Source organism: Manacus candei, unplaced genomic scaffold (genome assembly GCF_025592945.1).
Source record: "Manacus candei isolate 608988 ecotype Guabito, Panama unplaced genomic scaffold, ASM2559294v1 h1tg000049l, whole genome shotgun sequence".
NCBI lineage: Eukaryota > Metazoa > Chordata > Aves > Passeriformes > Pipridae > Manacus > Manacus candei.
The window spans coordinates 32,178,306-32,204,771 of NW_026138097.1; the positions used below are offsets into that span (position 1 = coordinate 32,178,306).

Genomic DNA, 26,466 nt, shown 5'->3' on the forward strand with positions numbered 1-26,466 from the left:
TCTTTGTATGCATTAAATTTAAACCTTACATGTATCATCATCATCATCATGGCTAGGCTTCGCGAACGAAGATTTGGGAAGGGCACTACCCATGCTTGTTACAAGAGCATTGGTGACTAAAAAGGCCAATACAAGATAGACACGTCCAGTTGCAAAAGGCACAGCAGAAAGATTCCTTAGGAGATATATTCTGCAAGGCACGATTCTTTCCGCGTTGTCTTTTCTCCTCAAGAGTGATCCTGCGTGCTTTCTCAAAAGCATCAGCAGCGTTATAGATGGTGTGTCTCCAGACCTCCCGATTGGAGGCCAGAGTAGACCAGTTCTGTTGATCAATATGGTCAAGGCTGAGATGTTGTTTCAGGGAGTCCTTGTATCTTTTCTTCAGGGCTCCTCTCTTGCGGCAGCCAGTGGCAAGTTCACCATAAAGCAAGATCTTAGGGAGGCGGTGGTCCTTCATCCTTGAGACGTGCCCTGACCAGCGCAGCTGTGTTCTTAGCAACATGGCCTCAATACTTGTGACTGCTGCTTGTTCAAGAACAGATGTATTGGTCACAAAATCTGACCAGTGGATGTTTAGGATTGTACGGAGACAGCGTTGATGGAAACGTTCTAGGAGACGCAGGTGGTGGCGGTAGATGACCCATGATTCAGATCCGTATAGGAGAGTAGACAGCACTATGGCTCTGCAAACACTGATCTTTGTACTTTTCTTCAAGTGTTTATTTCACCAAACTCTTTTATGAAGCTTTCTGAAGGCACTATATGCCTTTGCTAACCTGTTGTCTATCTCTCTGTCAATCTTACCATCTGAGGAGATGAGGCTACCAAGGTAATTAAACTGCTGGACTGATTTGAGCTCTGATTTGCCAATAGTGATGTGGGGATGATGGAAGACTTCCTGAGGTGCAGGTTGATAGAGAACCTCTGTCTTCTTCAAGCTGACTTCCAGCCCAAAGAGCTCAGCAGCATCTGCAAAGCAGGATGTTAAACACTGCAGAGCTGCTTCTGTGTGGGCAACAAGGGCGGCGTCATCAGCATAAGGCAGCTCCTGGACAAGATGGTTTAAGGTCTTGGTGTGGGCCTTCAGTCACCTTAGGTTGAAAAGGCTTCCATCAGTAGGGTATTGAATGTAGATACCGTCCTGACCATCGAGGTCTGCCATGGCCCTTTGGAGCATCATACTGAAAAAGACTGTGAATAGGGTTGGTGCAAGAATGCAGCCGTGTTTCACAAGGCTGAAACCTCACATGTATACATGTTAAGTTAAAGCGTATGTACAGGGAATGGAAGGTTGCAACCTGCCTTTGCCTTTTGTGCTTGTCCATTTGGAGCTACACGTGTATACAAGTTAGTGAATATTCTAGATGAAAACATAGCCTCTTTTACAAATTTGGTTTATTATTTCTATTGAATTATTAAGTACCATATAAAAATATTTGCAAATTTGTTACTGGTTACAAAGACTATGTTGTTATATGCTTGAGAAGGATTCCAATTAAATCTTTCAGCGTCCCAATTCTGCAGTGCAAAGGGAGTGATATGACATTGAGTAGAAGTGTAGAAACTGTCTTTGTGCAATACAATGCAGTATCACAGCTATATCTTGAACAGAAACTTTAATTCCATTCAAACCAGCAGATGAAAACTGATTATATTTTACACCATTAGTGGGCTGAGGACATTGACTGCAAAGACAGGTACCATCACTTCAGTAAGTTCATATTGGTTGCTTTATGTATAAAAACATTGTACACACGGCATAATTAAAGCACAATAATCTAAGGATAAGCTATATTTAAAATGGGTTGGTTCTCAGCTGGATAACTCTGTGTAGTGTCCTCTGACTTTACATGTTGGTCAAGAATCTCTGCATCTAATGAGTGAAAGATGTCTCTTAGAAATTCTCTAGATAAATGAAAATTGTAAAAAAAAAAAAAAGTAAAAATTATTTACACTTTTCTATACAGATAGATCAAACTGAGGAAATTTATTTAAAAATAAAACAAAACGGTGAGGAGAAAAGATATTTTCAAAGTCAGTTTCTAGTCACTTTCAGTTTCTCTGAAAACTTGAGCAAAGAGCAACAAGCTCAAGGACTTAAAGAGCAAATGGAGGGGAAATCCTTGTATCCAAACTGTAAAGAGGTCCCTCATTTCACTTAAAATAAACTAAAACAAAAACAAACATGCTTTCAAACTTTCTTTTTTTTCATTAATAAGTTCTTATGATTATAATAAAACTATATTTCATCCCTAAAATTATAAGGTAGTATTCCTTGAAACCTCAAGGAGGGAAAATTTTCCTGTAGAAGAACTTACAAAAGTAATAAAAAATAGATATGTGACACATTCAATGTAAGGTCTAGCCTGATTCTAGTGGCTGCAAGAGCATTGCTAATAAAGACAAGGGGATTCTTGCCATCATGTCAATCCTGTAACTAGCAGCACTTGGTTTAATCTGAACCCTTCTAGATTCATGTGATTCAAGGTACGAAGGTCTGGTTATTGCTATTTTAAAATGTTCTGACTCTTTCACACTATCCTAAGGAGAAATAATCCACACCTCTTCCCCTCCCTTGAACATCCTTTCACTTGATACTGTGGCATATGATATAAAGTGTATGTTAAAAGGTTAATGAATTGTTATTAAATAATCTCAGCTTTGCCTCCAGCTGGAAACCAGTGAACAAATACTTTAGTTCATGGGACAGCTTTTGCTTTCCATCTGTTAAATGCCTTGCTGAATCACAGGTGTTGTTAATCTAGACATGGTGTTCATAAAGCAGTCAAATTTAAAGTCACTAAAAATGATTTCTGGATCTGTTCCTTTGAGTTATGGCATCGACAACAAGATGAACAGGAACAGAGTAGGCTTCCGGTGTGTAGTAAAACCACTGAAAAACAATGCTGCTGTGAGAGAAATGGCTTCCTGGGTAGAATTTAGTTGGTTTTCCTCCTACGGTCTTCTAAAGCATTCAGAAAGTATAGTCTTCTGAAGCAGAGGATTTACACCACACACAAAGTCACTACATTTGCAGCTTGTTTTACAGAATTTCTCTTTATAATCATCAGACTTTGGAAGTTAAATGATTTGACGCCATTTTGTGTAAAGTAGTTGTTAGTGTAATGACCATGCTTTTAATATGATCACTTTGATGTGCACAGTAAATAATCATGTCTTAAAATACGCTATTTCTTTCTAAATACCTCCAAATAGTATCCATATATTTTTGTATGCACAGCTACTAAACCCCTTCAAATGCATTTCTGCATTATGTCGAGTTGATTGATTGTAAAGAAGCATTTTGACATGGAAAAATAGGTACAATAGAACAATTATCATAACTCTAGCTAAAGTTCATATTTTTTAGACTAGACTCTTTTTCCCATTGCTCCTTTCAGAAACACACATTTTAAAAAATTGGTTTCCTTTGGTTTATTTGTTATTTTATTCCTAATGCTTCTCATCTGCCATCTAGTAAAGGTCATAGAAATATTAATGTACTCCCAAAGCAAGAGGACCAAAAAGCTTTGCTTTCAACATAGCTTAGAGTATGGGGATGCAAATTGCAAAAAATCAGTGGCCTGTATCTTCTCACAGAATTATTTAGTAATGAATATACCAAGTGAAAGAGAAATGTCTGTTGGGTAAACAATACACATAAACAAATTCATGGTAGGAAAATAATATGATATAAGAGTCTGTGGTGATCCTAGCCTGAAATCTTGAAAATGACTGGAGAAAATAAGGTACTTATAGAGGAATTGCATACAAAAAGCATTTAATAACTGGCAACTTTGTTTTGTTTCGCTGTAGGTGACATCATTTTTTATTTGATAAAGTGCAATTAAAAACAGAAAAACATCATGACCAAGTAGAGAAATTGTGTTGCTTTCAGAAATTGACAGATAAAGTATGATTTCCTTGGAGAACTCTGGCAAACCAGAGAAGAAAACAAAGTGTAAGTGGGGTGTTCACCTCCACTGGTGGCTAAAATCAGCTTGTTTTGGGTCTCAGCATGTTTCAGCCCTTTCTGTCTTTTCTGTTCCCCCAGCAAGGCAGAGAGGCTCGACTTATGCTTTAGAATATGATTTCCCTAGTGTGCAGTAATACAAAACAGCCCTGCAAACTATGTATCAAGACATCCCAGAGGACATTGTTCCCAAAATACTGACCTGTCACGTGCTGAGGCAGGATGGCTGCTTATCACCTCATCCATGGTCCATTTGTACTCAGCAATTGCTGGCTTTGTAGTAAGGAGTGAGGACACACCTTCTCTTGCAAATACCATTGTGTGACATTTTATGGTGGTAAAAAGTCAAGACTGTGCCTCATATCTTCTCTGAAAAACATCAGCTCTGAGATCAGCCTTAGAAAACGTGTCAGTAAAGGGTGACAAGGGAAATAAGTCCCCAGATCATCCCTCATTTACAAAATCTGAATTCCATTGGAGGCTTCTTAGAGAAATAGGAATCAAGCCTAAGTGTACTTGCTTACGGGACCAGACAAAGCCATTGCAACTACTCTGTGCTCATTACTTAGTGTAGTACTGAGCATATGTAGTCAGTTTTTGACATGTAGTCCTAACAGTCAAAGGCCTTTAGGCATCCACACTCCACTGAGTGGTGGTTTTGTTTGCCTGCCAGAGCAACTTTGTAGCATCACTAATTCAGCAGCTAGGTAACCTTTAAGGGTTATAAGTGGTTCTCCCTCTGCTTATACTGCAAGCCTCTGACAGTATATATCTATCTTATATAGATATATAAATATATCTATATACACCATAATCAGGTTCCATCTTTCAATAAAAGTCTTTGGCTTCTTGTCATCCTGCATGAAACAAATCTGCATGTGTAAATTATATGTACACTCATTAGTTTAGAATTTTGATGTGAACTTCAACATTGTCATAACTGGAATACAAAATGAAATTTCCAGGACTTCCTAATAAAGATCTAAATGACACAAGTAGCAGTATAAAGGAATTCAGTGGAACTATTCACATGAATAAAATTACATTTGTGCTGTTTCTTTCATCTGCGATGTGTCCCTTTGATTCAAGAAATTATTCCAGTATAACAAAGTACTTATAGACAATGCTAAGCACAAGCTTATTGCTGTCTCTCAATTTTAGAACAGCATACACCTTGCTGAATCCTGTAGCTTAAACCTTCTTGTTTATATTGATGATCTTTAAACACCCCATAGATCACTCGGTCAACACCACTTAAAGTAGTTAAATGGTTCATTGTTGATATAAAGTCTAGTATGCAAATATTGAAGTTATTCAATAAAGCAAGGATGCATTTATTAAGTCCATAAATTTCCTTCAACAAGAATCTTTGACTATTCAGTTAGTCCACTACTTTTAGGTAAATATATATATATATATATATATATATATATATATATATATATATATATATATATATATATATTCTTAGGCTTTCTCCTTAAAAACTGAACCAAGTTTCTTGCAGGACCTCTATACTTTTTGAAAAAAGAATGTCCAGTGTATTCTGGACATTTACGCTGTATTCAGGGTAAAAATAAACCTCTCAACTGACAAAACTACTCGCAACTTTCTATCATGTTCAGTTTACCAGTGATGGCCAGTCAATTCAGGATAAAAAGCCTACCCAAGATCAGAAAGAATCCTGTCAGTTAACTAGGAACAGACCTGAAAGGTCTTTCCAATTTACCTACATCCTGCTCTCAGTTCTCTTAACCTTCATCTCATACACACACACTCCTTTGATACAGGGATAAGAGAGCCTTATTTTGTAGAGAAGTAAGAAAATCAAGAAGGAAAAGGGATAGACAAAACCTAAGTGCTCGTTTTATTATTCTGTATTGAAGTTAAAATGTGAGCTAATTTCTTTTACTGCAGGCTCCAAGTTGCTCTTGCTGTTTCTCTATTTGTCTAATTCCAGCCCTAACCTGAGAGCTATTACTGTGAAATTTCATAGAGCTTCCTCGGCTCATTTCCATATTTTTTTCCAGCCTTGCATGGAACAATTAAATAATTTGGGTAAGCAGTCACCCCAATCAAAATATTTTCCAGTTAATTAACAGATCAGATATCAGTGAAAAAAAGCATATAATTGTATTAGTCACTATCAGTTTGAGACAGTAAATATGCTAGTATGTACACATCTCAAATAATGACACAGCCAACAGGTTGTTGATCAAACTAATTTACACTTTAAATAATTAGAGAATAAAGGAGAAATGACTGAAATGACTGAAGATTTTGTAGAAGGCAAGCCACATCACAAATGTAAGTGATTAAAAGGAAAAGCTTTAAGTGTCCACTGACTTCAGTGCTTTGTAAATCAGGCTGCAGCTTTCTAACAGATAAAGATTAGGAGCATGGAGGGCAATACATGCTTAAACCAGAAGTCAGATGGAATTTAATTATTCAAATAAAAAACTGAGGTTAATTCTCCTTCCTGCAATACACATCAAGCTGCACAACTGCCAGCACATCCTGAAGTTGACCCTTTGGCCTGAAAGTTGCCTAGACACTGAGGCTGTGACCATGCTGGAGAAATAAAACACATCAAGAGTCACTTGATGGCACTTAGGTCAAGGAACAGCCAGTGTCTATACTGTTAACTTGACAAGACTCCAAAACAAGGATGCCACCGATAAGAAGAATTGTCAATTCATGCCTATTTCAAAATTTATGTCTGAGATATCTTTTGGTATGTGAAGAGGAATGCTGTTCAGCATGGACCAGAAATATGCCAAACACCATTCTAAAAATCTAATAGTATAGCTGGTCCAGTTGCATAGCTAGGCACAGTGTCCAGTGGTATTTAATTAGCTCACATAGACACAACTACAGAAATTTGCTTCAGAGCTTGCACAGAATTACCTGATAAAGTGCATAAGCCAGATCAAGTTCCAGAAAGGAACGATAAAGAAACCGTTTTCATAAGCAGCCAGTCCCCTGAGAATTAGGATATGTCTTTGGGAAGAAGAGATATGGATAGGACTCATGGCTGCAATGGGAATAAGATGGCCATAATCCTCAGAAAAGAATCATGGAGTCATAGGAAAATGTAGTTTGGAGTGGCATTCTGGAAGTCATCTGAATAAACTCCAGATTTAAAATTAGGCCAATGCTTAAGGCAAAATATGTTGCTCATGGCCTTGCCTAACTGGATTATTAAAAATCTCCAAGAATGGAGACTCCACACACAACCTCTCTGAGCAACATGTTCCAGTGATTCCCAGCTCTCCTTGAGAGCATATTTTCCTTGTGTTGCCTTTGTTACGGTTTGTGACTACTGCTTCATGTTACTTGGCATTGCACCTCGCAGAGACATCTGGCTCTGTCTATTCTGTAACCTGTCTGTTACACCCTCCCATCTGACTCCTTTCCTTTGCACTAAAGCAACACAGTTCCCAAGTCCTTAGATGATGTGCTCCAGCTCCACAACCATATCTCCAGACCACATAAAGAAGATGTGGGAAGGAGGGAGGAAAGAAGGTAAAGTAGTTTCCCAGGTTCTTTTTTAGTAGAAAGACTCTTCCAGACTTTTTTTTTGTTGTAAAGGCTGTATTCCTAGTAAACAACAGGGTTTTATACAGACACAGTAAGTCTGCTAGTATTTGTGTGCATGTGTGTGCCCATATATGTGTGTATGTAGATAGATAGATAGATAAATAGATAGATAGATAGATAGATAGATAGATAGATAGATAGATAGATAGATAGATAGATAGATAGACGTATATATCTATCTCCCACTACATGGGTTAAAGTAGCTACACACCAAATGTTTCGGACAGCCCAGCTTCAGGTTTTCACCTGTGCCTGCCATTCCAGCCTCTCTTTAGGCACTCTTCCCCACATTCCCTTTGTAAAAATTAGGGATGTGCTTTCCCCTATGAGATGAGGTTACCTCAAAATTTGACTTTGCGCTACCTTCAAGATACTTAGGCTCTTTTTCCCGTTCATCCTTGGGTGACTGCTCATTATAAAAGAATTTACTTACATACTTGTTTTTGCACTGCCCCGAGAGCAATATGGTACCTTGCAACCCTAAAGAGGCAATTCTGTAACTTGGATGTTATTTTTCAGCCCAGGGTGTCAGCTGACTTGCAGTAACTTACCTTCTTCCATATATTACTTTCTGACATTGTGCTGTGAATTTCCTTCATATCAGCTACTCCTCACTCTAATTTACCTTTCAAGTGGGATAATGAAATGCTTTGCTACAGTCCAGCCACCTTTAAAAATAAAAAACCCCAACCCACTTCCTCAATTCTAGAGTACTGAATAGCAGAGAAAAGGAATCTAATATGACAGAGACAGTCTCCCACCATATTTGTAAAACTTTACCAGGAAGGAAATCCTGTCAATTTTCAAAAGTTCCTCATCCATCCAGACATTTCATTTAGACCTGTGTTTTTGTGTATAATAAATTGCTTCTAGTTGGCTGAAAATCATTTTTTAGCTCTTATCTCTGTGATCGTTTACCCCTGCTGTTCTTTAATGGCCTTCACCTCATTATGCAACTAGTCATTAAAAGCTTAGTATCCAGTACAATGGTAGCTTATGTAAAGTGATCTATGAGAGCTTTATATAGGCTTACCAGCCGCAGCCTTAATTTTACTCATTCGTCTTAATTTTTTGTAATCATTTTTTGTAAAAAGGGTATAATGTCAGGCATGCTTCCCTGCTACTGACAGATCCAATCTAGCAGATAATTACCATAAGGAAATTGATGTTTTAGTGTGCAGGGGAGAATTTAATTTACTCAGACATCCTACAGTACAATGCATTCCAAAAGATATGAGGATTTAAGTTTTTAAGAAATTAAATTTCACTATTTAACATGATTACTTATGTTGAACATCATTAACTAGCTCTTTTTTTTAACTGTTTGATATAATTACAAGAACAGTTATTTGGTCTAAAATCCAAAGTCGCCTTTAAATAAGGGTTAAGGATCCATGAAGTACAGAAAAGAAGGTTGCATTCTTTCTCTCTCCCTCTCCACCACCATCCTTCCAGCAACAGCATTAAAAAAATCTATAGAGATTAACTGAGCCAATGCATGAACTATAGAGCTTTTTCCAATGATGTTTTAATAGATCCTTTGTTATCAGCCCATTCCACCTCAACTCCATCGGTCAGGAAAGCCTCTTTAATCCTATTCACAAATACAAATCGCTTATAATGTTTCAAAAATGATAGAACCATGAAAGAGTTGTTGAGATCCCAATTAAGCAAGGTGATTAATTTATATTTAATTTGGGGGTTTTGATTACTTTAATAGAAATCCATGTGACAGATAAATTTAATTAATCTCTATAAATTCAGTTCTCTATCTCTATAAAACTGTTTACTCTTCATGAGAAAGCATTCTTTCTAGCATACAGCATATTTTATAAGCCTTCCTTTTTCTTTTTTGTTTGTTTGAAGTTTTGCTAGATATTTTAAGATGATTTTTCCATGTTTCACTTTGTCATGAGGTTGTACAGTCAGAGAACAAAAAATACACAACTGTCAAGAGTTTATGATAAGTATCTGTGAGATGCAGGATCTGTCAACAGAATTTGAATAGCATCTGCACAACTGTTGTACATATAGAGTTAATGCTGATTTAAAATACTGTCTTAGGACACAGTTTTCATTCTGGATTGAAGTGCCCTCTCCAAAGACAGGAATCCCCTATCTCATGACACTCTAGAAATTATGCTGGTCAAAACCTTGACTGACACCCCATTAGAGGCACAGCCAGGACAGGGGACCTTTGTTGGCCTGGAACAGGCTCCTGACCACCCACAGTCTGATGAGCATATCTATATGGTTCAGAGGACTTCTGATCAGACATTATTTTCCCTTATTCTTTATTATTTAAATAAAAAACACTAAAAACAAATAAAAATTTATTTTAGTATGAATAGAATAAGACCACCTATTAGTGCTTTAGATAATATACTTTAAAAATAGATTCTGTCTCTTCTTGAAACAGCTTTGTCAAAGACATGCTTTTCATATTTGCAGAAGAGAAGCTAAGAAACTGTAAACAGGAGGAGAGAATTATGTGACTCAATATTATTTCTAAAAATGTAAAAGTGTGCCATTTTTAGTTACAGCCATAGATACACGACGTAAAATGGAAAGAGCATAATGTCAGCAATGACATCAGCTCTCACTTCAAATCAGTTGTTTTTATGAAGAACTGCGCTTGTAAGAATGCCCCAAAATGCAGAAAAGGGGCAGTCAATAACAGCAGAAGCACAGAGGATATGACAATGTGCTCTTATGCAGTCTGAAGGGACTGCACATCATTGGAGTCAACATCTCTCCCAGGTCACTCTTTACCTGGAGGCAACAGCTAATAGGGATGGAGGAAGCAAGAGGGAACATCAGTGGCTATGGCAGACAGTGCTTGCTGCGATGGTCTTTTGAGAAATTTCTCTTCCAAGTGAGTAGGTCCACTTACCATGGAAAATATTTTCTCCCTAGTTTTCAGTCATGATCAAGATTCTGCTAGTAAAATTCTTCTACAGAATTTCTTAGGAAGTTAAAACAGAAAAACAGTAGTTTAAAAAGAATTATGTCACTTTCTGAAGATTGCCAAAGGTCCACCAGCTTGCATAAGAATCCCTTGCTCTGAGTAGAGATCCTACCTGGTAGATATTTGACTGAGCTTGGCTTGTCTGTGATTATAAAAGTGGGAGTCCTTAGCAGCTGAGGAGATGAGCAGCTGGGGGAGGTACATATAAGATAGGTGCAAACACAACAAGGCCTCACTCACATAGGTGTTTCCAGTCTTTAAGAAATCAAAGTCTCAAAACTTTCAAAATAATTAGAGGAAAAACTACGAAATTCAACAGGCCCTCAGTCAGTGTCCCTGACTGTACTTTCTGAATCATTGCCTACCTTAGAAAGTCTAGACAGGAACTCAGCAAGCGACATCTAGCTGTACCTTTGCCGGGCACTGCCCCTCCTCCTCTCAGGCATTTGATTCTCAATAGGCACCTTACAAACTTACATATACAGTATCTGTATCTGCACAGTGCAGACTTATACATAATTATGCACATTTTTACTATATATATGGATAAACATATATAGAAAAGCATACATAATGTCAAAAGTATGCACTTTATATTCTCTCTATATAAAAGTATATAAACGCACACTCTAACTGTTTACTAAAGCATGCAGACACATGTCAAGTCCAACTCAGCAGTCTTTAAGCCTAGGCAAAATTCTGCTCTTTTACAAGACACTTTTTATAACGACTTTTTTTTTTAACTTACACTATTCCCAGAACAGTGAAAAAGCAGTGAAATTGTTTTATTCTGTTTTGAGGTCGGGATTTTTTGACACAGAGGAGTGTGTTTTCCTTTCCTCTTATTCTCAGAAGCGAGTTTTATCTCATAATTCCAAAAAGTTGTAGCTTCACACAGAGGCCAGGCATGGAAATTTTTAACCCGAAGGGTGAAAGTCTGAGCGAGCAGTTTAGGTGGGTGACTGAGAAGAGTGCGTTAGAGTGGAAATTATTGTGCAACAGTAACAGAGAGACGTAGGGAGAGTCCTGTAATAGACTAATTTATTAATAAGAATATGTCACAGGGTATGCTGTATCCTTTCAGTATCTAACAAAAACCCCTAACTTCCACTGAACGATAATCAGAGACCATTTTTAAAACCCATGGGTGCTCTTGTTATCTTTTTGTTTGGTTTGGTTTGGTTTGATTTTGGGTTTTGCTTGTTTTTCTGAAAGAGCAAACAGTTTGATGTCGCTGTTTATAGTCAGAGAAGGAAAGGTGGCATCCCCTACACCTGTGCAGAGTCGAGACCAGACTATCAGGGATTTCTCTGGGATACCTGAGTCTCACCTCTCTGCCTGAGATCTGGGAACTCCTGGTGTTCAGAAGACATCAGGATATCATTCACAAAACAATTCCATAAAGTAAAAACATCTAGTCCACAATACCCTTTGGCTAGAGCTTCATGCAGCAGCGCGTGTCACTGCACACTGTGGACAGCCAGTGACATACCCAAAGGGAGCATTTTTTGACCCGGAAAATGGATTTGAAAGGCAGATTTGGGAACTACAAGAAAGTTAGTTACTTCTCACTCAGGAAGGACAGAGAGCTTCTCATCTTGCTTCTTTATAAGGAGACAGCAAATATGCTGGCTTTAGGATAAGCTCCTGGAAATGGAAGGCCTCCCTCCTGCCTGTCTACCATGCCACAGCCATACATCTCACCCTGCTGGGCAGTGGCTCCTGAGGAGGTGTTGGGACAACCTCACAGCCATGGCAGTGACACCTCACCACCTCTGGGGCAGTGCCCCCACTGAGGCGCTGTGAGCCTGCCTGGGCTCTCCTGCTGCCCTGGGGGGCAGCCATTTTGCAGCAGTGACAAACCACGCACTGGCATTAATTGACCCCTCTGGGAGTTCCCGTAAAATGATGTCAGAGCACTGATGGGTCTCAGTGGGCCTGAGCAGCTTCGTCTGGGGACTTCACCCACCACTGTGCCCACAGGCCAGGGCTCCTTTGTGGGCACCCAGGCAGCCCCAGCAGGGCTGTGCCCGACTGTGCCAAGCAGAGCTGCCGTCAGGCCCTGGGCGACCGCACCCTGTGGGGCAGCAGGTGAGCCCCGGCCAGCCTGCGCTGAGGTGCTGTGGCACTGGAGAGCAGGGTGCGGGAAACTCCATCCCGAGCAGCACAGATCTCCCAGGTATGTGCCCAAAGGTATGTGCTTTGTGTTGTTGGGGTTTTTTTTAAAGTATGGGCTTCTGGAAAGCTTGCTTGAAAGTTTCTGTTAAGATAGTCTTTGAAAAATTGCCCTATAACAGGTTCTTCCTTAAGGCTTTCTCTGAGTTAAATTCGTTTCAATTCTGGTTTTCCTGTCACTAAGTAAATGAGCTTGTGGCTTTAATTTAATAATTATGTTTTCTTGTAGCTGAGGATGTCTAATATAATAGAGGGTGGTTGAGTTTTTCTCTTGAGCTGTGAACCCCCGTGTTTTCCCTGGAGCCTCCCCCAGCAGTCCTAACAAGGAAATGTAGGGCAGCGCCGCCATTTTCCAAAGAGGCAGCAGTCACCAACCCCCATTCTGTGAATAATTGCACATACGCTTAACTTCATTACGTTAGAAGTCTCTGTTAATTGAAATAATGTTGCTTATCCCAGTAAACAGGTACATAAGCAGGCCTACCAAATCGCTAGACAATCCCCTTTCCAGATATTTTGACTTTGCTGGTGAGGAACTGGTGAGGGAGAGGGATGGCCTCAATGAGGCTGCAGGGCTGCCTGAGGGAAGGGAGCTTTCCCAAGTGCTGGGGAAGCTTGAGATTGGGATTCATTGCCACTTTCCTCCATGACATTATCAGCACAGCCAGGCTGACAAGCCTTCCGGTGCCATATGGTTGCTCCAGGAAAACCAGTCAAAGCGGAAAATGCATCAGTGCCCCACATTTGACATAGCCTTCATCCCTGAACCATAACTACTTGTCTGTAAATTCCTGACTCAAGGAAGAGGCAGTAAGGGATGATCGAGGTTTGGGGAAGGACGTGAGCACACTGATGGTGTGGGAAAGATTGCAACCTAAGTGGTGAACCTTGACAACTTTGAGAAAGAGGGAGATGTGGTTGGAAAATACAACAACTGGGGGAAGAAGTGGAGATGAGGATAAAATGGCTGATGACAACAGGGGAGTGGTAAAGGGAAGAGCTATGGAGGTGAACATGACTTAAGGGGCAGAGCACAAATATTTCTTTGTTAAAGAAAAGAAGTAAGTGGCTGGGTGTAGGTAAACAAGTAGGAAAGGGTAGGTTTATGGGGTTACTATGTAAAAGTTGTTACTAAGGGTAAAGGCAAAATTCCCATGGTTTTATAAATAGATGTTCTTGGGTTTACAGGAAACCAAGAAAATCTATGGACAAACTTTGTTACTAGTGAATTCGTTGTTAACCATTGATTGCAGAGTTGGGCAAACACACATTATCTAGAGATGGCTCCACTGAAAAATTCAAGTGTGTATCATCCCCCCCACTCCCCAAACCAAAACATAAAAACCCCCAAAACAGCAACCTCAGCCTCACTAAGTTGTCTGACATGCCATGAAGCTAGACATAGGAATTGGTTTGGAGTTTTGTTTTGTTTTCTGCTTTGGACATTAGCCTCAAGAGGTTGAGGGAAAATATCATACATCTAAGAACTAAAACTGGAAGAGTGCTTCTGTCCCAGCAACCACCATACTGTTTGGTGTGAACATTTATAATAACTTACATGCTTGCTGTTCTGAATTCTGCCAGCTGAAGTGAGCAGTGGGTTATATGACTACCACCTTGCTATTTTTAAGTATTCTTTTTCGTTAAAGAGACTGAGTAGTCTTTTCTTTCAGGTGTGTATGGTAGTTAGGAGCTGGAAAAATAATTGTTCTGATAAACTGTGTGAGTAATACTTGGATGTAAGGTAGACTTAATGATGTGGCCTAAAGCCTTACCTCTTCCTCTTCCAAAGACATGATTTTAAAATGATGGCAAAAAAGCCTCCTCAAGAGGGACCTTTCCATTTAGCATTCTTATATCCAGTTAAATATTCTGATTTATTTGTGTTAGAACTTCATTTAATTGTGGTGTGGCCAACCAACAGAAAGGCTTTTCCTGACTTCCCTGGGCTTGGAACAGGCCCATTTGCTGGCAGATAGATCAGGTACTTGAACCTTGTCTGCATTGAAACCAGAGCCAAAGGAATAATATCACATTATCATATCAATTGATAGAGAAGACTGCCCAGCTAGTTTCTCACTAAAGACACAGAATTCATGCGATGGAATCCCCAGAGCAGTCAGTTTGCTGCAAGCTATGCAAGTAAGTGAAAAAGAACCAAACAAGTGGATTGGTAGCTAGGTGCCAGAGAGTAGATAACTGCTTAGGATAGTTCTTCAGTGGGAAACTTAGTTATTTTTTAAGGAAATCCATCTTTGTAGCCAAAAAAGGAAAATATTACAAAAAAAAAACAAACGAAAAAAAAGCAGGGCTTCCCATAAAACTGTTCTGATAAGCACCTTGTCTTAACATGGGATGCAGGAAGGGATCACATGGAATTGAGGTGGTTTGCATCCCTCCATACCAAAGTGCCAAAGAAAGCCCACAGCTCAGCAGTTCCCCTCACGTCAGAGGAATGCTGGGTTGGAGTGAAGCCAGCATAGTAGCTCTGTTATGCTGTCTGTCTGGTGAAAGAGGAGCCACGGCCAGAGATGGGCTGTATAAAAATTCTTCCCAACGGCAGAACCAGCAGAGCCCAGAGCGAGCTGTATGGACTCTGCACAGCAGTTGGGATGTGCTGTGAATGATCACAGCTCCAGCTCTGTCTTGATTCAGCCAAACTTGAGTACCCAATAACACTGTAACCAAGTCAGCAAAGCATCAATCGACATGGGCTATACGGATCTGCCCTGGAGTCCCAGGGGCAGCCAGAGCAAGCCTGCGCTGAAGTCTCTGTTGCTGTTGTGGCACCGCTGGGCTTAAGCTGCCTTGGTTAGGTCAGTCCATGCTTAGATGGCTATATCTCCACCTGCAAATGCAAACATGCCCTGTGAGTTATTAGAGGGGCTCCCTCGCACCAGCAATTCTGGCTTAATGTCAGTTGTTCCTCTCAGCCATACTCAAGCATAATCCCACCAAATGCCAGTCCACACTGCAAAATCTCAGGTGTACTGGAAACATTACTGTAGTAAAATGAAGTGTACTCTTCATGTTTTCTTTTATTATCTCAATTTCAGTGTGAAAGAAATCTAAAATTTCTGGTTTATCTCTGAGATTTGGCCTTCTTCTTTGTTACTGTGTTTGGTTTTGGCAAATTATACGAAAAGAGGCTCTTGACGATGAACTTGTCCTTCCTAGCTCTAAATACAAGTTTCCTCAGAATGCCTGTCTTTTTAAGATCAACTTGACATAAGTTTAATGCTCGTACTGAACAGTGCAGTGTTTTCTTTCTGTTGAACAGGAGAGAATTAATGAGCAAAAGCATAGCTCAAAGGCTCACTGGAATTTTTATCAGAACCCTATCTAAAGTTTAATAGCAGAAATCGTTAAAAATCCTGCTACCTATTGAGATTTTCTCTACTTCCTTTTTTCAAACAGGCTGATGTATTTCTAGAAAAATCTTTCCCACACAGACTTCCTATTCCAAACTGAAAAGAATGTGGCACAGATTTCTTCTTGGTAAGTGTGTACACAGGCAAGTTACTTGGCTTCCCTTTTCAGGGAAATCTCTGCCTTTGTTTAAAAGCATGTGTTCTCTGAGCAGATTGTAACTTACATTTTCAGGGTACCATCTGTGCTTTATCTTGTAATTTCTGGAGGGGATGAGGTACACATATATGTTTGTGTTAAATTTTCAAAACTTAACATACAAGAGGGTCAACCTGTTCTTTCACTGAAAATTTGAGATTTTTCAACTTATAGAAACTGATTAAACTGCATTTTATCCTGATGATCTGTAACCAAGTTTGATTTTCTTTGATCATGCAGATAAATATTAATGATAAGCAGAACCAAACAAAGAAATAGATTGGTATCTTGTCACTCGAGTTCTTGATCTGAAACCTTGTGGTCAAGCCTTTGCCCTTGGTTAGACTCATATTTCATCCATAGTTTCTGTATTTATGACAGAAGGGTAATAAGAACCTCTGCCTCTTGATACCTCCTCAAAGCAGCTATTTGAAATAGTTACTCTCACAGCACATATTTTGGAGGGGAGGGGACAAAGAACAGAATCTCATCAATTGGGAATTTGATTTATTTTATTTTAAGAAGGTTTTGCTATTGTTATACAAATATATACATAATATTTATAAATGTATATATACACAAATGCAATGTCACACTTTAGACAATGCATTTATTGGCTTTAATGCATTGAAAAAATGTGATTTAATTCAAAGGGGTTTTCTGTTTATTAAATGAAATAGTATCTCCCTCTTCTGTGTGTTTTAGCATCCACCCTTTGCATCACAGAGACAGTTTTCAATATTGTGATTTTTCTGTTACTAGCTGTCTCACTGAACAAAACTGGAGTATGTGAGAACTCTTACTGTAAACCAGAGATTTCTGAGCAATATCATATTCAAGAATTAGGCATGCCTATAGAGTGTCTTTTAGTGGTCTGATGATCATTACTGTTGCAGTGGAGGAAATTACTATATTCCTTACTCAAAACATTCCTACAAAGTCAAGCATGACTATCAACGGTACATTTATTCATGCAAAAGAAGCCTACAAAATGTAGGTGTTCCCCTTACATCAGCTTATATCCTGTTGACAACTCAAATGACACTAGGCCCATTTATTAGTTTCTAGTGGTTTAACTGACAACTTTTGGTCTCATAAAATATACTATAAATACTATCTGTAGCACAGCCTTGCTGTTCAGTGGTACACCAAGAGTTCAGATGGTTGAGAATACTGTTTCCCAATGGGAAATGTGGCATTTGGCAATCGTTTTTTCCGGTTTCCTTTGAGGATATGAAGGAAAGGTTTTACCAAAGTAATCCCTGCGTAAAAAGCAAGCAACAAAATGATTAATACCGAAGCGCTGGACTATAGAATGAATGCTAAAGTGCAAAATTTATTACACCTTAAAAGTAGATAGGGTGATTGCATACTTTTACCTCTACAGGGAAATACATGTTTGTGCTTTCCACACATGAGCTTGGTGGGAAAATTGCATGGGATTGATTTCATGAGTTTGGAAGTAAGCCCTGGTGTTGAGAATGACTTCATAGCCCCAACTCTGAACTCACTTGGCAATGTGGATGTAGGAACCTCTTGCTCCCAGTGAAGTCAGTCCTGCCAGTGGTTACAACACAAAGAGGGTTTGGCTCAGAAAGGACAAGTTGTGATATAATGAAGTCCCCCCATGGGGCAAAAAAACCCTGAATTTGTTTTCATCTGGAACAGGACAGTTTGTAGAGAGGGAGGAAAAACAGCCCAAGCACTTACTCCTCTTGGTTCCTCTAGAGCTATCTCATCAGGAAAAGCAGGGAAATGAAGAAAGACTGTGAAGTGCAAGTTCAGCCAATGCAAGATTAACACATCTGCTGATCTTTAATCTCATTTTTCCAGTTCCATGTTCCTCAATTGCAGAGAGTTTATAGTTGATCTTCCTTTCTTCTTGGTCTCCTTATTAAGAACATGAGGGTTATGGGGCTGTGCTCTTATACCACCTTAGGCAGCAGGCAAATTGCTTGCTGACTTTTGGCTAAAGCTGACATGATGTAGGGATCAAAAGCATGTTAACTTCCTACCAGCCATTCTAGAGAATTCATGTCTCTACATAGAAAAGAGTCTGAACTGAGAGAAAGCAGAGAGAGGTTGGGTCCTACCCAAACTAATGGCAGGTCACCAGGCAGCACGTGCTCATCGCTGGGCTGTCAACGTGTCACACAGAGGCAGCCACTGAGCACATTGCCTCCATCTCTACTAAGTGGTCAAGGGATGTGGGAAGAGAGCAGGAGGAGGGGAGAGTGACAGAGAGGCACACAGGAAGGTCAAGGTGGCTTAGGAGGGGCTGGGTTTTGTAGGCCTGGGACATGTGAGGAATGGGGTACTTCATTCAAGAGGAAAAGATGTTTCATACTCAAAGAACCTTTTTTTTTAATCTATACTACATATTCTGTTTCTTCTTCACAGTTTTTTTTTTACATGACCTTTTCTCTGCCCACACTCATTAACCAAGCCTGTGAAAGCACGGAGTTACTAGTTTGGGTGGGCTGTACATTTACCTATGAAAGATTCTAGCTATCACTTAGAAAAATGAATTAAAACTCTCATGTGAAAATGCAGAAGCAATAAACTGAAACAGTTAAATGCTGATGTCAGAATAAGACATGAGACCACAACCACCATTTTCAGTCTCAGAGTAATAGCCTCCCTGCTGAAGCAAACAAAAAATGTGTTGCCTATGCAGATAAGAGAACCTTAAACCACCTTTGAAACTGTGATTCAGCACACTGAAGTTACTACTGTTTTACAAGAAGGTGCTGACTCATTTACTAACTGCAAGTAAAACAATATAGAAGTGTCACTCTTTTACTCCAGAAAAATTTAGACATTACTGTCAGTAGCAATCACAGAATCTCAGAATGGACCAGGTTGGAATGGACCACATCATTTGGTCCAACCTCCCTACTCAAGCAGGGTCATCCTAGAGCACATGGCATAGGATTGCCATTAATCACAATCACAAGTAAAGAATGGCCAGAAATGTCTTTTGGGATGGCAAATCATAAAACCGTAGAATCAGCCGGGTTGGAAAGGACCTCTGAGATCATCAAGCCCAACCCTTGATCCAACACTACCGTGGTTCCTAGATCATGGCACTAAGTGCCACATCCAGTCTCGTCTTAAAAACCTCCAAGGAGAGACGATCCACCACTTCCCTGGGCAGCCCATTCCAATGCCGGATTACCCTCTCTGTAAAGAATTTCTTCCTAATATCCAACCTAAACCTGCCCTGGCACAGCTTAAGACCATCCGCTCTTGTCTTACTGATAGTTGCCTGGGAGAAGAGACCAACCCCCACCCGGCTACAACCTCCTCTCAGGTAGTTGTAGAGAGTGATGAGGTCTCCCCTGAGCCTCCTCTTCTCCAGGCTAAACTTCAGCTCCCTCAGCCTCTCCTCACAGGACTTGTGTTTGAGTCCCTTCACCAGCCTTGTTGCTCTTCTCTGGACCTGCTCCAGCACCTCAATATCCTTCCTGAACTGAGAGGCCCAGAACTGGACACAGTACTGCAGGTGAGGCCTCACCAGTGCCAAGTACAGGGGAAGAATCACTTCCCTGGTCCTGCTGCCCACACTGTTCCTGATACAGGCCAGGATGCCACTGGCCTTGGCCACCTGGGCACACTGCTGGCTCATGTTCAACTTCTTGTCAATCAGCACTCCCAGGTCCCTTTCTGCCTGGCTGCTCTCCAGCCACTCTGTCCCCAGCCTGTAGCACTGCCTGGGGTTGTTGTGGCCAAAGTGCAGGGCCCAGCACTTGGCCTTGTTGAACCTCATCCCATTAGAATCAGCCCAACTCTCCAGCCTGTCCAGGTCCCTCTGCAGAGTCCTCCTGCCTTCCAGCTTATCAACACTCCCCCCACCAACTTGGTGTCATCTGCAAATTTGCTAATGATTCTATGCTCAACAAAGCTGATTGGCCTGTGTTGGGAATTACAAACAAATCCAATCACAGGTAACAAGAGAGGCATCTGTTCACTCATGTTCTAGAAGCTTGTTCTCTTGTGGTCTGATGAGGAAGAAAAGAGATTGATCAAACTTTGAATGTTGTCCCAAGGAACCATTAGAAACAGAGAGAAGGCAGTCAGAAACAGGTTCGAAGGTATTCTTTCTGCTGTTTCATGATTTTTAAGATAAACTCACAGGTTAGGTCAATGGCCAGTTTTGTTTTTTTTTTTTTCCCCTTCTTCATAGCAGCAAAGAGATTAAGTCTGTCCCTGCAGAGATCTACAGAATTCAGGAAATGTCTATAAAAATGTATTTCATAAGATTTTTACTGTGAGGCTTTTTTCATCAAAAATAACATGCTAACTGAGAGTTAAATTTGTTCAGATTTCCTAACTGAATGCACTAGAAATCTAGGAAATGCCAGTTAAGCATTCATTAGTACCTGGACAGTCAGTCCCAGTTGATGCAGCATTCAGCATTGCTCTTTGATTCTATCCAGGTGAAGGATACTGCCCGTTCAGCACATGACCACCCATACTGCAAACCTCCAGTTACTTCCACACACATCCAAATTGACTCCAGCTTCAGTAATGTGAGATATCATACAGAAAAATGGGCTTGCACTGTGTGAATGCAGAGGCTGCCTGGAAGTTTTGAGCTGTTTGAATATGAAGGCAGTGCTATGGAATCCTCCACTACCTGTACCTTGCTTCCTGATTTCACACCTCCTCACAGGTTAAATACCTATTCAGTAATTTTGAAGCCTACCTGTGGTTTCCTTGTCTTTTAATAGAAAATTTATTGGAATGGATGCCAGAGCACTACCGTAGAGAGATGCTTGGCTATACATTTCTGGGTTTGTATAGTTGGTAAGGGCATTTTCTCAAAACTGGCATTGTGTCCATGTGAGACAACTGCAATTCAGTTTGTGTACAAGGATGTGGCCCTAACTAACTCCTAACTAACTAAAGGAAAGAGATGAGCTTGTTTTTATAGGTAACTTTTTGGATGAAACTCTTCAAGAATTTGAAAGCAAAGACACGTGGTAGGATTGTCTCATGCTCCTTCCCCAAGACTTAAATAATATTTACCTCAAAACTGCTTTTCTTTCTTGTAAGTTAAACCAAAGCTGGGCAGGTATGGAAACCATGAGCAATGATCAGTTAGCAAACACTGCTCTTGTTCTTCCTCTAGATTATACCCAGGGAAACTGTCTCCTCAGCAGACCTGGGCAGTGGACTCAAAGTGCTTGCTCTGCATCTCTCAGAGTAGGGCCTAAACTTGCATTTTCTGTATTCTAGCTGAGCAATTTATTTAATATGTGTAAAATGATCCTACTACTGCCATTTGTTCTTTTGTATAGGACTGACTATGCTGAAAGCCGCTGACTAGAAGTAATATGAATCCCACCATGGCTTGGCGGGAGTGAAGTGCGTAGCTGCCCAGAGGAATCAGGGCTCTAGCAGTTGTAAGGCATGCCTGGAGATCAGGGCTTTGCCTGGATGAAACAAAAGTATCTGTAGGGTTAGTTAGGTGTTGAGTGTAATGGATGCCAATAGCATATATATGCTGTATTTGTGTGCCCCAGTGTCTCCCATGAATCCAGCCCAGAGCTTTCCTACATTGCCCTGGCAAAGTGCCTCAAGTCAAACTAATTGAGAGATGAGAAGCTAGGCTACTTTTTATGCTTTTTACTTAAAGTTCCCTGAAGTGCTAATTATTATATAGCAATAATAACTCATTGGTCTATTTACAGGACTTTTCATCATTAGAGCCCAACATTAGTTTTAGGGAAACTAAGGCAAAAACGCACATATTTGCCCAAATTCTCACATCTAGTGAGGCTTAACACTAAAGGCAGCTCTGCTTTGTATATTAACTTTTCTCTCCAATGCCCCCAAAGTCTGACTTTGGAACTCAACACTTAAAATTTTCCTGTATTGCACATTCCTGAAGACTTGTATTAGCTAAAAATGAGAAAGACCATGAAGTATTGCAGCAAAAAAAGTCTTCATTGAAACTGGAAGGAACCTGGACAGCAAATTCACTGGAACAGGATTTTAATGCCAAATAAAAAATGCCTACTTTCCCATATGTATATGATATATAATTGTAGTTGTATAATTGTATGACATTGCAGAACTACGTGATACTTTATTTAATCCACTATAGGAAATACATAAGCAGAGGACAGTTTTCACTGGAACTGTTTCACACTCAGGTATTTGGCAATACATAGAGGTGCACACAATCTCCTATGCATTTGGTTTTCACGTGGTCTAACAGGAAACAAGACAATGGGGAATCATAGCCCTCCTCCACACTTTAAGGAGAGACATAGAAATATTAATCTAGTATTAAATCTATAGCATAGTGATTTTATTTTCCTTTTTGTGGAGGGAATTTGGAGGTACATCAATGTCCTCTTTCCATAATTTATTTTGAGAAAACTTATTAAGCACCGATTTTGAAATCTGACCTGTAGTTAATTCCTCAGGTGTATGGCTATAATGAAGCTTATTCCATCATGCCCCTGGTCTTCTCTTTCTATGGCAAATCTACTTTTTTATTTAATTCTTTGCCCATCATGTAGCCTTTCAGTATTGTCTCATTAAATAAGTGAGTCTGTTGTGGTTCTTGCAATGTTTCTAATTCTACTAGCTGCCAGGAACTGCTCTGAACATCAGTTAAAGCCTGATTCTTTAATTTCATTTATTTTCTGTGTCTGTTCTTTGAAAACAGTTAGTTGCAGCTGCGTGGCTTCTGCACATTGTTTTTATTATCTAAAGACCTAAAGATACAGTGTATTTTCTCCTCTGGTGATCTGCTACCTGGCCTTTTCATTCTCTCATTCTTTGAAAAGCTTCTGCCTCTGCTTCCTGCTGAAGATGCTTCTTCCCCACACCCCTGACATAGTTTCCCACTATGCCTTGTAGCATTCAATCCAGAGCAGGAGGCACTAAAACTGCTGTAAAGGCAGGAAAAGCTGCTGCCGGCTCGCCAGCTGTGGAGGATCCCCATGAAGAAGGAGATTCTCTGGGGTGAAAACTGGAAAGTGGAGCTCTTGTGGTTCCACTTGTGCCTCACATTCAGTATTAAAGGATGCAGCTAGATGGAGAACCCAACTAAATTTTATCTTGCTGGAGGAGCATCTATTTGAAGAATAATGTGGTGGCAATTCAGAATGTAACTTTGGCTGATGCCTCATTGTTGAGCTTTGCTTTCACTGTTTCACATGGTCTCTGTGTGACACTTACACAGGCAAAAATTAGGTGTTGCTTGCAAAGAATTTCCAGAGCAAGAGTAATAGGGGGGTTTGTTTCCTGGAGATTAGTTTATAGTTGGTGTGACTCAACTCTGATAAGATCAGCTTATAAGAGGGTAACTGATCATGATTTCTGATTGGTTTTTTTCTTCTTTTTTTCTTTTTAATTTCCTTAAAGGTCTATTTTTGACCCAAAGTGCTATTTTATGGCTTGAACTTGTTCCTAGAGAAGCCTGAATGCTACTGCAAGTCAACACCTGAAGGGCTGGATTTTAAAGGATGTCCTCCTAACCTGTGTATTAGCTCGTCTTTCCCACAGCTCACTGAGATGACTGTGTACTCAGTCACACATTGTATCTGTGCTTCAGAAAAAGCCTGTGCCTGAATATCTCTGCTCTGCAGGTCAGGCTTTTGCTTTCCACCTCAAGAAAAAGAGTTGCATTCAGAGGCAAGGGTGTAGTCTTAAGCTACATGAGACCAATAGCTGGGTACTGTCATAATCCAAGTTTAAGGCTCCTTATACCTCAGTGTTGCTTCATATAAGTCTGTATGTATGAAGTAGGGGGCTTAAAGGTCCATAGGTAATGCAGAAAGGAGGACTCTTCGATTGGGAAAAGGCTCAGAGGTTAGTGCAGAGCTCTGTTTGTTTCAGTGGGAGCACTTTTGAGCTGAGAAAGCTGTCACTGCCAAAATTTACCAATATTGCTGCAGTAGTTAAGGGTGAGAAACTAACCCCAACACTGCCATGCATATGTGTTAGGGTGCTGCAAACAACCACCACAGTCCTTTTTCTGGCAATGTATGTGGTGTATGAGGAAGGCAGTTTAGGAGTGGTCTCTGTCAACCAAGGCTGTTTCTAGTGCAACCAGAAGATTCACAAAATTATCAAAAGAATTTTGGGGGAAAGAGTTAAAAAAAACAACAAAAAAGTGTATTTCTGTTGTTGAAAGAAAATATCTATGTGCAAATTGTTAATTTCTGGTAAATATTTGGAGCACGGAGTAGATGAGAGAAAATGGCTGGAAAGGAAAAAATACAACACATGAAAAAATTTCAAATTTTGAAATCTGTTATTAGAAAGCTTTTGCTTTATGGCTTGGTTTTGTGCTTTTTTGGGTTTTTTTAATGGATTGATTAGTTTGGATTTTTTTGTTAGTTCCTGAGGATGAAAACAATTTTCCCAGTAAAATCTGTAGTGGAGTGATACTGTGAGAATTGGCATTAGTTATATGATACCTATAGTAAGTGATGTTTAAGATAAGCACTTAAAAACAACTTCAAATTTGTAGTTTTTATTATAGGCACCTTTTCCTAATGGAGATACTAAAGCATTGTGCTCATAGTTAAAGGACTATTCAGAGATACATAATGGCTCCAGTTTAGGAGTCACCCAGTAGATGAGGGTATATGCCAAAGTATTTACATTGAAGTTGTTAATATTTAGGAAGAGCAACTTCTTCTAAGGCAAGTCTGAATGTGCTCTCTTCCAAGTAGGGTCCCACCTTCTGCCCACACAGATTATGTGAGAAGTGTTTCAGCACCTTACTATATATAGTCAAGACTTCATACTCTCCTGCCGAGGTCAGTGGGAGGTGCTGAAACCGAGATGGGGGAGGAAATGAGCCGTGTGGGAGCGAGCTGGTGCATCCTGAACCTAGGAGGGACTGGGAAGACATGGGTCAGCTTTGGCCGTCACATCCAGCAAACCTCTCAGTGGGAGTGCAAGGGAAAGAACTGGTGCAAAAATAAGTGTTGCTAATACTTGTGTGGAGGTGGAGTGGGGCATTTGCTTTAAATGAGAAGCTTGAGCTGCCTGAACGAAGCTGCAGGGGAAAGGTGGGACTGAAAGACGCTGTTTAGAGGAAATTGTGAATATGCTTGCAGCTCCCCTTTGTGAGCTGGCAGAGTTGTGCTGGGACAATCTCCATATGGGTTTGGCAGAAATGACGTTCGAGACATGCATTCCAGTAGTTGTATGCGATAGGAAAGTTCCCATGGTTGAAAGCTTTGTCATGGCTGGATTAATCTGTGACTTGTAGTGGGCATTACTGTCATAAACTATATAGTTGACCAGATAATATTCCTCAATTCCCAGAACTTTCCTCCCTTCAAATTGAAATCTGGTAATAAAGAAAGACACAAATTTCAAGTGAATTTTTTTAACAGTTTGGTGGGTTGGTTTTAGTTTGGTTGGTTGGGGTTTTGTTGTTGGTTTGGGTTTTTTAATTGAAAGTTTCTACCTTTCTTACTTGCACTGAGATCTATCTTGAAGGGCTGAGTGCTTCATAAACAGGGGCAAAGGAGAGCCTGCTCTGAGCCTCTCTCAGCATTGGAAACTCAGGGACAAATGATCTGCTTCGGGGAAAAGTGAGTGGTGTGTCAATATTTTTTTGGATTGGACCTTCATTTTATTCTCTCTGTAGATGATATGTTAAATCTGATGTCTAACCACAACCACTGAACAAAGAATAGAGCAGCTTCTAGGTAACTCGGCATGTGCTTTTCAGAAAGAAATTCTTTTTCTCAGGCAGTTGAGATTCCTTCTGTGAGGAAAGAACATTATTCATCTAATTTTACAATAGGAAAATGCTTTTAGTCACAGAAGAAAAGCTAAATGAGGAATTGGACACAAGTTTTCTCAGGTGAAAAACCTTTCTTTGCTGGTTTATCTTAGAACTCAAGGAATATTTGTGAGTTATGAGCCAGGCTCCACTGGGTTGGGCAGTACCCACTCCCAACTCCTTGAATCAAGCAGCTTTAGGATGTCAAATAAGCAAAATTTCTATATAATTCATATTGCGGAAGAATACAAATGACTGGCATATTCATTGGGTAATTTTTTCTTTCAAACCCAATGCATGAAAAAGGAGTTGATGTATTGGACAAAACACTATGTTTCAGAATTAGAGAAGAAAAAAGGAAAAGTGGGGGAGAAAAGAGGAACTATTTTATTAGGCTGAAACTTGCATTCTTTATTT

General features: G+C 40.0%; 1 protein-coding gene across 11 annotated transcripts in view; it reads left to right on the plus strand.

Annotated features, from left to right (window-relative positions):
* Nucleotides 1–12,126: 12,126 nt before the first annotated feature.
* The window catches only part of IKZF1 (IKAROS family zinc finger 1), a 109,883-nt gene continuing 95,543 nt past the window's right edge, over nt 12,127–26,466 (plus strand). For 6 of the 11 annotated variants that reach the window (XM_051799000.1, XM_051799001.1, XM_051799005.1 and 3 more), the window contains exon 1: nt 12,127–12,734. In XM_051799000.1, the coding sequence (XP_051654960.1) occupies nt 12,464–12,734 (271 nt within the window). In that variant the 5' untranslated portion in view covers nt 12,127–12,463. Of the gene's footprint in view, nt 12,735–16,133; nt 16,215–26,466 lie in introns of all 11 variants that reach the window. The other 5 variants (XM_051799009.1, XM_051799008.1, XM_051799013.1 and 2 more) reach the window with 5 other exon arrangements.